Genomic DNA, 16,653 nt, shown 5'->3' on the forward strand with positions numbered 1-16,653 from the left:
TACAGACGTGTGTTCTACTGACCAGAGGAGGCCGCGGGCAAGTGTGAGGGGCCTGGTGACAGCTGTAACACTCCTCAGGCAACAGCTCAGCACACAGTTCCACCCTTGTGTGTCTAAGAAGAAAGCTGTTTTTCAAGTTGAAGGGCACACCTCTTACTCAAGAAGTGACAGCGTGTAAACAAATAAAAGCAGCACAGAGAGATCAACAGACACAGAGAGAGCTCCCACCCATGGGTTCACTGCCCATGAGCCTACAACGGCCGGGGCTGGGCCAGGAGAAGCTAGAAGCTGGAAAGTCAGTCCGGGTCTCCCACGTGGGTGGCAGGACCCCAATCGCTTGAGCCATTGCTGCTGCCTCCCAGGGTCTGCGTTCGCAGGAAGCTGGAGGCAGGAGCCAGAGCTGGGGAGCGAATCTCCAGTGGGATGTAGGTGTCCTAACCCCTAGGCCCACGCCTGCCCACGGGATGTTTCTTGCGTGGTTTATGGCATGTACGTGCCTCTGCAGCACGTGGCCCGGGAGGGAACCTGGGGCCCAGTGGTGTGCTTGCTGGCTGGCACCTCTGGCTTCCAAAGGGTATGCTTGAGGCCTACACTGGTGTTCCCTGACGCTGGGGCCTTGGAAGAGAAGCAGACCTTGGCTGGGTTCATCCGAGAGCCCTGGGGTGGGAGACGGAGGAGCTTGTGAGGAGCGCTTGCTCAGGGCGATGGGTGACGGTGACTGGGGGCTCTGGGGACTCCCTGGGGGGGGGGCTGCTGCCTGATGTGCTCGCCTCTGCCCCCTCCTGCAGGAGGCCTGGGACAGCCTCCTGGCATCCAGCAAGTACAACACGCGGGAGTCCTTCGCGGTGGTCTTCCAGCCTTTCTTCTACGAGAGCTCGCTGTCGGCGCTGTTGGTGAGTGAGGGCCGCACAGCTGCTCCACGCTCCTCCCCACAGGGGACCTGGTCCCCCCTCATTGGGCAGAGCTGGGATCCCCAGCTGTGCCACCTGGGCAAGGCGTGTGGCCCCTGAGTGCCCAGTAAGACCAGAGCAGGGCTTAGGAAGCCCGTGGTATCTCCTGGCCACTGTGTTTATCCAGGAGACAATTGCTAGGCCCCCAGCTATCGCTCTGCACCCCCCCCCCCATGCTCCTCCATATCCATCCCTGGAGTGCGTGGGGGCGGAGTCGGAGCTGCCCCTCCCCCAGGTCACTGAGTAAAGGACTAGCTAGATGGGCAGCACTGTGTGTGTGTGTGTGTGGGGGGGTGTTGGCTAGCCCACATGATGATCAAGGTTTCTGTAGCCCCTGAGGCTTCAGGGCAGGGCCTGGGCACTGTTAATCCCTTAGGGCCCCGGCTCCTGCCTGTGGGCATCCTTATGGCAGAGCCAGGACTGACTCGATGTTCAAAGCAATGATTTAAGAGGAGCGGGAGTATTAGCTCCGCCTACTCGGACTGCACCCAAGTTGCTTCCCTGTTACTGGCCCCTCTGCCACTCAGATCAGTTACGGGGAACCCTGGCAACCTGGAGGACCAGACACTGACCCTGACCTCGGAGCCCTGACCCCAGACAGCAGGCCTGCAAATGCCTGCACTTGCTGAAGGGGGCAGGGGCTGACGGAGAGAGTCCAGATGGATCAGGGCCGCTGTCTCCATGCCAGGGCGGCGGCGGTGGTGGGGCCATTGCATCCTTAGGGGCACAGAGCAGCTCTTTTCTTACTGGCTTCTCTTCCAGGTGGAGCCCCCATTCCAGGACCCCACCACACTGGCCCTGAGTCTCTGGAACAGAATGGTGAGTGGCGTGCTGGGGTCTGCGCCTGCCGAGGAGGGGCTCCGGGGTGAGAACAGATGTTTCTCACCCCTCCCACTGGGAGTCTTGCCTCCTGACCCTAGGCAGCACCCGGCTCCCGGCCATCCCTGCTCAGCCTCTGCTCACATGTAGGCGACGTCTGCAGGTTTGCAGTCCTGGGTGGTGCCTGGGACCGACATGAACTTCAGGTCGGGGTCCAGTCCTAGCCCCACTTCTCACCCCTCTGGATTCAGGGCCTCAACTCCCTTTCTGCAAACCCAGATGGTAACCGCTGACCCCAGGCCACAGGGCCGCCTACACCTGTCCGTTCCACTATGATAATGACAGTCCCTCCCCAGCTCCCAGGACTCCCCTGGGGGTCGGGGGCAGGGGTTGGTCAGTGGCTGGAATGCAACCTCCAGCCTTGGAGCCTTTTCAGGGCAATAGGGACTTTGTTGGTCATTTGCTTCTCCCACCCAGGTGGTCTGTAGTCCTATTTTTAGAATCCCAGTGCCAGAAATGAACTTTTCCTCTGCTTTGGATTAGCAAACCCTCTCTCCGTCTCCTCGGTTGATGTGCTGTGCCGAGTGCCTCGAGCTGCTGCACATGGCCTCACGTTAATTAGCCCGCTCGTGTAAGGCAGAGCGGGGCGAGGAGGGACAGCCCCTCTCTGTGGAGTCTCACTCTCCTTTAGAGAAGGCCTTTGACTTCTTTACAGGGCTGGTCTTGGTTGGGACTCTCCCCCCACACCCCTTTGCTGCTGATCTCCCACGTGGGGCAGAGAATGGAACCTGACCCTTCCTGCCACCCTCTCTCTCCCAACTGACAAGAGGGCACCCCTACCACATGCCACGTTCTGTGCCCAGTGTGGCCTCTGTCTTTGTGGGGATTGAGATCTGGCTGGGGAGGGTCAGGTGAGCAAAGGGACAGGAGGACACAGGCACCCGAGCAGTGAGGGTGTGCCCGGCTGCGCCCCCAAACACGATACGCACAAGGCCAGACAGGCCACATGGCTAGGATTGGAAGTGGCTTGGAAGCACTGTTGGAGGAAGTTGGAGAAGGAGCTCCCAAGCAGGTGAGGGCCTTTGTGAGCAGAGGGCCTGGAGACAGGAAGGAGCCTGGGGACAAGGGGAGCCCTGGAACAGCAGTGGAGAGGGCAGGGCTGGGGGCAGGGCTGGGGGATTTTCTTGCTCCTTGCAGCTTGCTGTTGATTGTCCCTGGTGTCAGCTTCAGCAGGGTGCTAACCTTCCCTGGGGTGCTGATATCCCCAGGCACGCAAAGAGGCCATGTGCTCGGCTGGGCCCACAGACCAGGCTCAATCCTGAGACGTTAGCAATGCAACAACAGCACAAGGCAAAGGGCACCGGATCGGAGCACCCGGGCTCTGGCTCCAGTCTCACTCTCGGTTGTTACCTAAGGCAGGTCCTGTGGTCTCTGGGCCTACATTTTCTCCACCTTGCTAAGGGGCATGGTGATCCTCAGACAGCTCAGAGGGCTCGCAAGCAATCGGGCACCTGCACACCCTGGGGTCCACAGAGGGCCAAGTCTGCTGTGCTGGGTGTCACCAGTGGAAAAGCTGGCTGTGCCTGCCTTACGCCCACAGTCACAGCCACATGCAGCCCACATGAGGGCTGCCCTCCCATGGTGGAGCAGAGTCGCCACTGTGACCACAGCCAGGGCACAGCAGGCAGAGGGGGACTCTGCTTTGTAGCCCACAGAGCCGCAAGTGCTGTGCTGGACCACATCCATCCCTGCCCTTGCTGACCAAGCCCAAGGCGGGGTGCAGACTCCCAGAGCCAGCGAAGGGAAAGGGCCGGTCTGCTGGTGATGCTCTGAGTGAGTGCTGAAGGGACCACATCTAGGGAACTTGGGTCCCAGACCCCTTCAGCCATCACTGATCCCACGTACCAACCCTTCCTTATGTCAAGCCCTGCGAGGAACCAAGGAATCACTCATGGGGCTTTTAAAGCCATTCCCCATCCCTCCCACACTCAGTTCGTTTCCTGGTGATGGGAAAGCAGTGCTGAGGACGTGCAAGCAATGAAAGGATCAGAGAGTGGAGTAAACCCACGGCCCTGCACTGCGCATCCCTGGGGAAAGCAGCAGTGTGTGTGCCTCTGTGCCCAGCACGGGGGCAGCGGACAACAGGGCTCTCGGCTGTGTGGTTTGAAGCAGCTGGAAGGAGACAGGTGGCAACAAGAGACAGGCAAAAGTTCTTTTCCAGAATTTAAAGAAAGACTTTGTTAAGAGACCGAGATCTCCCAGCTACCTGTTCAATGCCCAAGTGCCCGCAATGGCCAGGGCCATGGAAACCTAGAGCCAGAAACTCAATCCAGGTCTCCTGCATGGTGGCAGGGACGGAGGCACTTGAGCCATTGCCAGCTACCTCCAGGGTGCACGTTAGGAAGCCAGAATTCAGGGTGGAACTGGGACTTGAACCCCACAGCACCTATGTGCCGGACACCCACCCCTAGGACAGAGTTCTTCATGACAATGGGATTATTGAGAAGACCTCTGAATTGTCATTCTCTGAGATCCTTAAAATATAGACTCTGCTGTCCATTCTCCCAGAATCCTTTACCTCCCTCGAGGTTTCTTTCCTGATTCTATTATGGATTAATTTCTTTAAAGATGGGGGAAGAGAAAGAAGGCAAAGTGGATCCACACCTGGCCACTCACCCAGGCTCAAGGAACCTGCCTTTGAGAGCAGCCCTGAATGTCCAGGGTGGGACCTCCTATCCCTAGGAGCAGCCACTGCGAGAACAAAACTGAAAGAGACATGAGGGCCCACTCCTCCCCAGCCCTTATGCTAAAGACTCGCCATTCCTTTGCCAAACGCAAATTGCACCTGCTTATCAGGCTCTCCTGCCATTTGGTTAAGAGCCCAAGAAGGGTAAAGTTCTCCCCTGGCTGCTTGCCTCTCGGGGCACAGATCCTGGGATAAGATAGCACTGAGAATCTGGGACGGAGCTAGGCCGGTGCCCCATCCACCAGTCTTCTGCATCCCTTACCAGAGTCCATGGAAGGGGAGGTGAGGGACAAAGGTGCCCGTGGTGCCTGGCACCTGCTGGAGCCTGGGGCTGCCCTGGCTAGCTGGACCCGCCTTGGCCTCTCTGGCATTTGGTTTCTCTCGTGAAATGTCAGGGAGCAGGTGGGCTGGGATGGTAGGGAGTCCTCACAGGCAGCAGCTCCCAAACCAAACCTGGCTGTGGATGGAGGGCTCACTGACACACAGGCGGCTGTCTCAACCCAGAGTTCCGGAGTCAGCAGGTCCTGGAAGTTTGTGTGTGTTTTGCAAGGGGGTCGGAGGGGCGGGGGGTGGATGGTGAGGCCTGGGGCAACTGACACTGAGAGGTGCTGGTCCACCGAGTTCCTCGGAGGAGCCCCGGAGGCTGGTCCCTGGGCTGGACCGTTCTCTTCTAAAGCGCTCTTCCTCTCCAGATGGAGCCCGTAGGGCGGAAGGAAGAGCCCTTCAGTGAGAAGGAGAGGAAGCCGCTGAGGTGCCCCTCGCAGGTAGGGCGACACGAGGGGAGGGGGCTCCTGCTGAACCCCGGGGAAGGCAGGGGCGGCTGGTGGGCTTCGCTGGGCCGTGGGGTCTTACCTGACTGAGCCGTCCGTGCCCCCGTCCCGAGTCTTGGCTCTGTCCTCCTGGACGTGAGCACAGCGTGTCAGGTGGGTGTGCAGAGGCCAGCTCCTGGGGGCCACGAGAGCGCTTTGGGCAGAAGTGAGCTCCTGCACACCCGCGACGCTGCTCTCGGGCCCCCCGCCTCTTCCTGGGCCTCCCTCTGCCCCGGAGTGGAGGGGGAGGCAGGGCTGAGGAGCGCCTGCGCGAGGGTTATTGCTCATTTGCCTAATTGAGAGGAACCTGGTTACTGAGCCAGTGTGTGAGAAATACTGTGGGTAAACGAATGAGAGCCCCTCTGTCGTTTGATGCTAGTTAGCGTTTTGACGGACTTTGAGAATTTTTCTATTTTTAAAAATTTGTGGTTAACGTGCGTTTTTATGGATGCAGTGCGATATTTCCATTCACACGTAAATGAGTCAAATCAGACAACTGGCCCTTCCACTTCCTTACCTCACCTTCAGTCTGGCGCCTGCCAGTACTTCTCTCCCGGGTCCTTAGACAGTTTGTAATCCCTTGTTAAGAACCACAGCCTCCCCGCTGTGCTGTGGAAATGTTTGACTTTCTCAGTGGGTTGGGTTTTTGTTACTAGGCAATGAGAAGCGTTTCATTCATCCCATTTCCCTCTTTGCGTTGGCTGTCAGGAAGCTTAAATTCTCTTGTCCTTGAGATGCGTGTACTCAGCCCAGTATCACAGACCTCTGGGATAGAGAGCAGATGTTTGGTCTTGCAAATTGGACCTATCAGAGCATGAATGGGCAGTCCAGAAAAGAGCCAGCGAACGCTCTGGCCGTCACCAAAAGGTGACCATAGCGTTCCAAACTGGCCGAAGGTATCGCTGGGCAATGAGCCCTGGGTCATGGTCACAATGTATTTTCTCTGCAGGAGAGCCCCTACCTATTCACCTACAGGAACAGCGGCCAGCTGACCAGGGTGTCACAACCCCAGGGGAAGCTCGAGGTAAGCGGAGGTTTTCTGGGACTGACAGCCCACAAGCCAACAGGGCAGCACCTGGGCCCCTTGCTGAGCCTTTGGAACTTTCTGCGTGGTTCTTTAGGGCCTGGAACTCCATCTGCCTCTGGGTACCCTGAGGGATGCTGGGTGCCAGAGGCTGCCACAAACATCTGCAAGGCTGGCAGGGCAGGCAGAAGGATCATGTGTGCGTCTGCTCTTGTGGTGCCCGAAGCAGGTCTCCCCCAGCCTTGTGGGGGCGCTGGCCCTGCCTGCTCTCAGTCTGTTGCAATTTCCCTTGAACTTGCGCTCCTCTTCGAAGAGGAAATGCAGAGAAAAGTGGCGAAGTCCAAAACCCAGCCGCGAGGCCACCGCAGGCTCCACCTCCCTGCCCAGGGCTCTCCTCTGCAGTCCCTTTGCCACGCTCCCCGGGAGGTGAGACGGGACACAGCGCTGCTCTGGGGAGCTGAGAAACACCCAGGGTGACGCCTTTGTTCTCAGCGAGTGGGCGTCCCCTCCGCGCTTGTCGCACACACGTCCTGCACAGCGGGGGAAGACGCCGGTCCTGGGCTCAGACTGACTCCAAGGCAGGGGTGCGGACCTTTTTCCCACCAAGGACCACTTGGATCTCTAGCACTGCGGACCATTCACAGTTATCAGCGTCGAAGTGAGCCTGCTATGGAGTTAGTGAATTTTAAGCCCCACCTGTGGTTGCCCTGGCAGGGCCGGACCAAAGGATTTTGTGGACCTTATGTGGCCAGTAGGCTGGGCGTTCCCCACCCCTGCCTAAGTCATTGAGCAGGTGCTTAACCTCTCTAGACCTTATTTTGTCTATTTACTTAAGATTGATTTATTTGAAAGGCAGAGTGACAAAGAGAAAGAAAACCCTCTTCCATCTACTGGTTCCCTCCCCAAATGACCTCCACAGCCAGGTCTGTGCCAGGCCAAAACCTGGAGGCAGGAACTCCATCCAGGTGGCCCATGTGGGTGGCAGGGACCCGGGTACCCGGGCCACATTCTGCTTTCCCAGGCACACAAGCAGGAAGCTGGATCAGAAATGGAGCGTCTGGGACTTCAGTTGGCGCTCAATGTGGGACGTTGATGTCAGTGTCACAAGCCATCACACTATCCCCTTGGGCCTTGGCTTTCATTCTGGGAAATAGTGACAGTAATAGTCTGGCCTCATACTCAACTACAATCGCTTAAAAAGTGTAAAGCACTACACGATGTAGCACGCTGGATTTTGTATTGTTGCTATTGTTGTAGTCTGGCAGCAATACATTCCTTCAGGATACATTTATTGAATGCCTGCTGTGTACCCCTACATGCAAGTTCAGTGAAGGCAGGAACTGAGGGTGGGTACCCAACAATTACGTGTTGAATGAATAAATGGATGGCTAGATGGAGACCAGGCATGGGATCTACAAATATAAATAAATCATGCTAGGGGACTCAGTCTGGTATAGAAACAGGTAAGTTAAACAGAAATTATAGCACAATGCAGCAAGTGTGGTAAGTCAAGCTTTCCTGGGGTGTTCTAGAAACCTATGAATGTTCTTCAAAGAGTTTATGGAAAATGGAATTAAATATGAGTTTATTGATACAATAATTTTGAAATCCTTCTATGTGAGGGAATCTTAAACTTTCATGACAAATATGTATTATAAAAAACATGAATTTCAAAGGTTTTGTGTCAAGATCTTTTCATTCCATTTCCCATGAACTTTTTGAAGTGGAGGAAGAGACACTTAGATGAGAGAAAGTTCCAGAAGGCTTTCCAAAGAGCACCCATAACCCCAGCTTGAAGAAGGACAGGGCCAAGGAGGGGAGAGGCACCTGCTCAGGCAAGGCATGGAGTCAGGGCAGGTGCACTGTGCTGCAGTTAAATGGCTCTTGTGATGCCCATGTGGCATATGGGAGTCCCTGGGATCAAGCCCTGCCTCTGCGTCTGACCCAGCTCCTGCTGATGTGCCCTAGGGGGCAGCAGATGATGGCCCCGATGCTTGGGTTCCTGCCACTTACATGGGAGGCCTGGCTTGAATTCTGTTACAAGCATTTGGAAAGTATACCACTGGCTAGGAAATCAATCTCTCCCACCCACCTTTTCAAATAAATACTTTTTTAAGGACTTGGAGCCTGGGAGAGTACAGAGACTTTCCCAAGACAGGAACTTTAGGGTGTCCGAGGCCTGTTTGGCCTGCTGGGGAGAAGGGCCCTCAAGCCGAACTGAAGGCAGCGGGGTACTTTGTGTATCTAAGCAGTAGGTGTTTGCTGAGTATCTATGGTACCACACACAGTTCTAGGCTCCGGGGACCCAGTAAATGGATGACGGGGACCAAACTCCAGGCCCTCCCTGAGATGGGGGCGCAGGGAGTCATAGGGCTGGGTGGTGTTGAGAAAGAGCGCCTGGAAGGGATTGGGGAAACGGACTGGGGCTGGGGAGTGAGCCAGGGCCACAATGCACCTGCAAGAAACAAAGGCCCGGCCTCAGGCTGAGGGAGGGAGCCTGGCTAGCACCAGGGAACATCGTGTGTGGACAGGTGGATGTCCAGGCTGAAGGAAACAGAAATCCTAAGACACCAAGATTTTATTTTACCTTAAGAGAGATGTTCCCAAGGCGAAGCCTCCCTCCCCACACAGCAATACCCACTTCCTCTCACTGCCCTGTGTGTCTCGTTGCAGGTGAGAGAAGGGACGGAAATCCACTGTCCCGACAAGGACCCCTCCGACTCGGTTCCCACCTCAGGTACGCAGCGTGAGGCCAGTGGGGCTCACACGGCCTCGAGGCCTCCTGAACACAGGGGCTTCCCTGAGCCGGTTGCAGGGGTGTCAGACGGCTGTGTGTGTGTGTGTGTGTGTGTGTGGTCTTTGGGAGCAGGATAGCATCCTGTCAGAGAGCCTTTTGTGAGCATCGGCCCGCTGCTGGCCCATGTTCTGCAAACAGCGCAGCGTTAGCGGAGCACGTTGATGTCCTGCCACTGTCCCTGCCCTGAAGCCTCGATGGGTGAATTTGTTCTGCAGAAAAAGAAAAGCAAAACTGCCCTCAGTCTGAAAGCAAACGTGGCCAGTCCATGGTCCCTGTGGGGTAACGCGGACTACGTTCGAGCACCACAGGATGGGGAAGCGTGCCGTCTCACACGTGCACCTTTTCCCCTGTCTCTTGGCACTTCTAAAACATCTGTTGCTGGGCCCTGAAAATGAGAATGGAATGTTCTAGGCAGTTGTCAGCAGCCAGCCCAAAAAAGGGGGCAATCTAAGGACTGTACTTCTGCTTCTGGGCGAGGCAGCCTGGGAGTGACAGCTTTGTGCACATGAACTTGGGAAGTTCTGGGAGGGCCCTGTGGTGACCCAGGGCCACCTGTGCTTGTGTTGGTCCCATGTTTGGTCCAGCAGGGTGCCTGGATATGTCCATCCATCGATTAGAGCCTTGTCGAGGCCTCCCATGAGCCTTCCAGAAGTTTACGTTCTAGTTGATCTGCTCATGGCTTCAAGGTTATCATTAAGTGAAACCGTTACAGGGCCTAGAAGGAATCTTCCAGAGATGCAAGTCTTTGTGGTCAGATTTTTCTCTTTCTCTCCGTTAGTTGAGCAGATAAATACTGTGACTTAGTCTGCCTTCCATGCTTGTCTGAGCTTTGCACACTCAAATGAGGCCAACGTCAATTTAAAAATCTTCTTGCCACAACCTGGAAATAGAACAGATCCCTGTTCTAAGTTGTAGAACAATGGGAATCAGTGATTGTAATAGTCCCTTTTCTGTTGTGACAACAAAGTACCTGCGGCTCGGGGCTTACACAGGAAAGAGGTTTATGGAGCTCCCAGTTTTGGAGCTGAAAGTCTAATTTCTGTTCAGGCTGTGGTGAGGTCCTCCTTGGCTGGGTCCCAGGGTGGTGGAAAAGCAGGAAGGGAACTGGCTGTGTGTGCACAGGGGCAAGTGTGTGGGGCAGCCTTGCTTTATACCAACCCGTTCTCGTGAGAACTCACTTGCTCCTTGAGACCACCATTAGCCCCTCCTGGGGCAGCACCCCAGCAGCATCGGGCTGAGCCACACCTTGCAAAGGTTCTCTCACCTCAACACGATTGCATGGGGGCCCGGGCCCCAGCACTGGAGCCTTTGCAGGATAAACCTTATCAAACCAGAGCAGCGCTGCGGCTCTGACAACTCACACCGTTAGCCTCTCCCTTGTTCCCCTGCGAGTGGTAACCTGCTTCATATATAGGCCCTCCTCCAGTAAAAAACCAAGCAACAAAAACCCCTACTCAAAGATTTAGGTGCAGATATGTGTGTGTCTAGATAGAGATGCTATCAATCTGAATGTTTTGATAGTCATACTCTTCAGAGGAAAAAAAAAATCTCTTTTTAATCTTATCACTCAGAAAAAAAAAAAATGACCTAGAAAGCATTTTGTAATCTGTCTAGATTACATTGCTATCATGGCAACGATGACTCCTCCATTAGAACACAGCTAAGCGCCAGATAAAATGTGGATCTCTGCTTGTTCCTGTCCCTGTGCTTATCAGCGCTTGAAGATGTAGAAGCAAGAAATCTGGAGCCCTCCCGACCTGAGATAATGTGGTGACAGGCGTCCTTTGCATGAACAGATAGATAGATAGAGGCCTGGGACCTGTACCCAGCCTCTCACTCTCTCCACCCCGGGGCCGCCTAGGTGAGTGCTGGCCTGCACTTCTGGGTCCTGCCGGGAACGTGTCATGGAGAAAAATGGCCACAAGTGACTGCACGGTCATGAAAATGCATGTGTGATTGTGCCACTGTGCGGTGATTGCACATCCTCGCCACGCGTCTGGCAGTGTCACAGCTCAGAGCCACACTGGACCTTCCCTTGGTAATTATTGTGTCTTGGGGGAGGATCATTCATGCTGGACGTCATGTTTGCAATTTCTAATGGAAATGAAGGCCCCTTGATACACTGTTTTTTAAATATTTATTTTCCGTCTACGTGAAAGGCAGAGAGAGAGAAAGAGAGATCTTCCATCTGCTGGCTCACCCCCCCCCCCCCCGCCCCCGCAACAGCGGACTCTAGACCAAGCTGAGGCCAGGAGCCTGGAACTCCACTGGGGTTGGCGCACTTGAGCTACCCGGTGTTTGCTGCCTCCCAGGGTGCGTTAGCAGGAAGCTAGCTAGGAAGTGGAGCAGCACTGACAGCCCAGGGATGTTGAACCAGTCTAGATGATTGAGTATTTCTAACTCAGCAGATCAACAGTTCTCAGGGTTGGAAAGGATTTTTTAAATTAACCAGACCAAAGCATCTTCCACTAAAAACAGTATTCACTAAAATTATCTTAACTATTCTGCTTTCAGAGTTATTTAAAAAAAATGTTTGTTGTAGTCTTCTTCCCCGGTGTTTCTCTCAGTCCACAAAGATGCATGCATGTGAACATCACCAAGAGTGAGGTTTCACAATCGAGTACTGCCTGATGCGACCAGGCTGTGGTCCTCACAGCACTTGGAGCTCCCGGCTGGTGAATCTCACCCATGGATCTATGGAACTTTGGGAAAAGATACAAGCATGGTGAGCTGTGACATGGCATCCCATATGAGCACTGGTTTGAGTCCTGACTGCTCCATTTCTGATCCAGCTCCCTGCTAATGCGCCTGGGAACACAGCTGAAGATGACCCAAGTGCTTGGGTTTCTGCCAACCCACGTGGGAGACCTGGAGAATATTCCAGGCCCCTGCCTTTGGCCTGGCCCAGCCCCAGCCCCAGCCATTGCAGCCATTTGTGTAGTGAACCAGTAGACAGAAGCTCCCCTTCACCCCGTCTCTCTGTATGTATCTCTGCCTTTCAAATCTTTTTTTTTTCCACACACACAAAAAAAAAAAAGAGGTAAGGAATTGGCCTGAGATAAGGAATTGGCATTTGGTAGCCCCTATAAAAAGCTGGCGGTCATCAGTGCACACGTGCAGTCTGTGTGCTGCCACCTCCGCACCAGACAGGTCGTGTCATTGTCTGCTACGCCATGGCCCGCTCCCTAGGAAATACGTATCAGGCCTAGGAGCGGACTTCAGGTTTTCCCGGTGAGAAAGGGAGTGAGTTGATGCAGATGGAGGGGTGACGGGAGTCAGCGGGGGTGACTTGGCTGGCTGTTGAGGTTGGCCATCTTGAGGTCAAGCTTGCAGATCCATGGACAGTCTCTGAAAATGGGGATCCACAAAGCTAATTGTGTGCTGCTGTCACCGAGGGAGTGAGCCACATGGCCCATTCATTGATTCTGAGCCACTGATTCCTTTAAAGCCTGTGACGTCATCTGTTTGGCCCATTTAGCTGAAAAGAGTTCTTCAAAAGCTGATATTTAAAAATTCCCAGATTGTAGCACTCAATGCCATATTCCTCAGAGGTTTTACCTCATCATGAGCCAACATGCACTGGGTGACCTGAGGCTGTTTCTATGGTTACCCTGAAGCAGTGAGGTCCCCCAGGGAGTGACGGCCTGCTTGGCTACAGGTATGACCAAGTGAACGGAACACGTTCACGTTCAGCTGCGACACACGGGGGTAAATGCTCCCCTGACCACGGGGCTTCATGTTTTAAAGCTTTAAGAGCTATAAAGTCGCTGTCCTGGAGTCATTTAGTTTTCATTCAAGTTCACACATTTCTTGAGCTCCTACTGCGTGCAAGGTACACGTAAAAATTCATACCGAAGACTCCAAGGGCAGAAGCATGGCTCCTGTCTCGTGCCAGCAGGGTGCCCCAGCCGTGGAAGTGTTTGCACAGTCCCTAAGATCAGAGAGCACATGGGCAGCGAAGCCCTAGCTGACAACTGAAATCTAGTTTGTTCAGATTGTGGTCCCAGGCAGTTTAGTTTGTTGGGTTACATAAGAGCAAGCACCAGTGTGCCCGGCCTTTCTCCTGAGTGCAGTTTGCTGGGGATAGTGGACAGTTTCCTTGCTAATCGTGATACTTAATCAGAGCTTGGATGGCCTTCGATAAGAGGCTGCTCTGTAGAAATCGTGATGAGTTAATGATGTGTTTATCAATTTCTTTCAAGGTGGTGGACAGTCTGTACCAGATAATGCTTAGCCAATTGGCCCACGCAAGTTTAATCTTATCTCTTAATTTTTTTTTTTTTGCCAAGGAGAACCACTGCTCAAGTGCTTTGCTGTATTTCTAGGCTGTGTTTTTGTTGTAGATGATGACATTAACAAACCTCAAATGGAGGTCTGCAAAATATTAAACCAGTGAAGTGAGTTGGGCTCTATCTTAACAAATCTCAGATAGGTCAATTCTCCCCACGGAGGCTTGCTGCACTCATTTGGTTTATTGTCTCTTGCTAAGAATCCTTGTGAAGATTAATTGGAGGACTCCCTCCTCCAACAGTCAGTCGATCCACCCCTCTATCCATCCGTACACACACACACACACGTACGTGTGTGTTTCCTTTCTGCCCACGACACATTTCAAAGATGGAGTCCATTTCAGTTGTGTCTTTAGCAATCGGTAGTAATAATGCTTCCACATTTTACCAGCCTCAAAGACTTCTCCTAACCTTTGCACGCTAACGAGTGTTCATAGAATTCAAGTCGATTATGCATTATGGCAGCAAGAATGTAGTGATTGGCGATCATTAGCAGGAGCAAAAAATAAACCACTCTAGAGTTGAGGGGAGGGGGTTTTATTTTCTGTTCTGTAGCCTTTTTTGCCCATAGCCTGATTTCTTTAAGAAGAGGTCATTTTCAAGTTCTCACGCTCAGCCCTGTGGACATGTGCTAATGTGTGCAGCTGGCTTTGTGATTTGATATTGTTCTTGTAACCGCATAGCATAGCTGTGGAAGGACGGGCAGGGCCGAGCGGGCTGTGGTCATGTGGAAGGGGGCATTCCCGACATGGTGAGCAAGGAGAGGGGGGCCTCCGAAGTGGAGCTGGAGACTAAGAGGCAGAGCTGCAGACCTGCCTTCCGGCTTTGCAACAGCAGTGCCGGCCAAGAGGAAGTTTCTGCGTACGTGCAGGAAAAGTGGTTCTTCCCTTTGAGCTGCAAATGCAGAAGGGGATGGCTGCCAAGATTGTACAAGAGAAGTGTGGTAGTAGTTCTCAGAGTGGAACCCTGGCACATGGCAGTATCGGCTTTGCATGGGAATGCATTGAAAATGCCCGTCCTTGGGCTCGCCCCAGGTCTACTGAATGAGAGGGTGGCACCCAGCCATCGTGGGCTAGCAAGTGCCCCAGCTGAGGCCAGCCCTAGCTTGATGACTGGTCCCTTTTATGTTTTGTACACATGTTCACAACTGCGCATGCGTTGGTTTGCACCCTGTCGTAGAAAGGTGCAGGCACTTTCCCGTTGGGAGCGCATCCTCAGAGCGAGCGGCAGTTCTCCGTCGGTGGGCCAGAGAAGGTGGAAGAGGTGACCCCTCTGAGCATCCTCCTGCTGAGCGCTGCCACAGCTTCTGGCACGGGGCTCCTTACACGGTCGGGCTTTGGGTGCTGGTGGGTGCTGGAGATCAGAGGTAGTCCAGCTGTGTGGAAAGCAGCTCGTCCTCTCACTGCGGGGTTTGTAGGCTGTCGAGAAGGCCGCCTGCAAGAGCGGGGCTTCTCTGTGGTCCATGAGGGCTGTTTGCACAATGCGGTGCAGCGGCAGCATTGCCCTGCCTGTGGCGACAGCAGGTACATCTGGGAGCACAGCTGGAGCCCTGGCCGAGTCCGGGCGCCCTTGGGAATGAGATCATTGGGGGCGGTGAGCTGCATGGAAGGGTCCTTCACAGAGCTGGTGTAAAATGGAATTAAAATACAAAATTTATTTTGATACAAAAAAATGAAATCCATGAATATGAGAGAGCTTCCAAAAGTTCAGGAAAAGTATATAATATGGAAAACTCTGCATGGAGTTGAAAATTTTTGCATCAAAATAATTTCACCTTTTCATTATGTTTCCTCCAATTTTTTGAAGTTCCTGCCTAGGGCATATGGATTCCCAGGTGTGGAAGGGATGGGTGCAGCGCCAGGGTGTGTATGCAAGCAATGAGCTAAGCTCAGAAAGCAGCCGTCCGTGTTAGTCTCCTCGCTGGCTAGCCAGGCATGGAAGGCTTGCACCCTAACCTGCCTTTCCAGTGGGACCTCCAGAGTCACCTCCATGTATCCGAAAGCCAAATGTGGGACTCGCTCTGCTGGACAGACGTCAGGGCTTCCCCACTGCATGGGTCAGCCTTTGTTTTTCTCCCCTGCCCTGCCTCATCTTTCCACTTCCTGGGCTTAATCCAAATGCCCCTGCCCCAGGGAGCCTGCTCCCACACTCGCCACACCTCCACGGGGGGAGCCTCGTGCAGCCGTGCACCCATGCACCTTTGTATCATCTGAGACTTCTCACCATGACTTCTCTTTATGAGTGATTATCTTTAGGCTGCTTCCCATCTTCTCCTTGGCCCTGCGGCTTCAGGAAGGCATTCTCCATTTCTGAACAGCCACTGCCTGTTCGGTGTGCTGGTCACAAGAGCTTGTAGCTCCTTCCCCACACCACAGCCTGCACCTGTACTCAAGAACTTTAAAAAAAGAGTCTCAAGAAGTTAAAGGTGGGGTGTCATAGGGCTGTCAGATGACTCCCCCAGTTCCACTCCTAGGCATGTACCCAACTAAGAGGTAGCCTTCAATCAAATGCATACAAATGTTCATGGCAGCAAATGCCTATCAACAGATGAGTAGATAAACAAACTATGGTATTTCCGCATGGTAGAATGTTATTCAACCATAAAAAGGGAGTGAATTAGTGATCCATGCCACAACATGGTTGAGCCTTGATAACAGGAAGCAAAGCAGAAGAAACTAGAGATGTGTGGTCACGTAGCATAGGGCTCTATGTATATAACACACTGATGAAGTAAATCCAGAGGCAGAAAGCTGATCACTGGTTACCAGGGACCCAGGCGGTGGGGGAGTGGCAGGTACTTAATGGGGACAGAGCTTCCTTTTGAGGAACTAAAAATCTTTTGGAACCAGATGGAGAAGATGATGGCAAGACATTGCAATGCACTAAATGCCACCAAAGTGCTCATTTCCAGGCAGTTAAGTTTATATTATGCAAATTTTGCCCCAATTTAAAAAGTATTCAGTGGTATAACAGTATTTCCCTCTTCCCTGTGGAGGAACTTTGTGTCCCAAAACCCCGGGGTCCTTGAGTAGCCTGTGAATTATGTCCCCACCACCATTCCTTCCTTGCGCCCTCACCTGCTCACCCCGTTGCATCAGGGTCTCACCAAATGCTCGCAGGTGCATCCCCCTGTAAATCCGGGTGCCCCTTTCTGTGCCTGCCCCCGCTGGGCTCTGTGCCTGGTCTTGCCGACCCCATGTTCGAGGCCAGGCTTGTCCG

The 16,653-nt window shown here is 53.6% G+C and overlaps 1 protein-coding gene across 1 annotated transcript in view; it reads left to right on the forward strand.

Moving 5' to 3' along the window:
• The window catches only part of PLB1 (phospholipase B1), a 114,240-nt gene that overhangs the window by 34,840 nt on the left and 62,747 nt on the right, over positions 1-16,653 (forward strand). The window contains exons 13-17 of the mRNA XM_062208826.1: positions 789-893; positions 1,713-1,769; positions 5,208-5,279; positions 6,274-6,348; positions 9,022-9,085. Coding sequence (XP_062064810.1) covers positions 789-893; positions 1,713-1,769; positions 5,208-5,279; positions 6,274-6,348; positions 9,022-9,085 — 373 coding nt within the window. The remainder of the gene's footprint in view (positions 1-788; positions 894-1,712; positions 1,770-5,207; positions 5,280-6,273; positions 6,349-9,021; positions 9,086-16,653) is intronic.

The sequence above is a fragment of the Lepus europaeus genome, chromosome 13 (genome assembly GCF_033115175.1).
Source record: "Lepus europaeus isolate LE1 chromosome 13, mLepTim1.pri, whole genome shotgun sequence".
In the NCBI taxonomy this organism is placed as follows: Eukaryota; Metazoa; Chordata; class Mammalia; order Lagomorpha; family Leporidae; genus Lepus; species Lepus europaeus.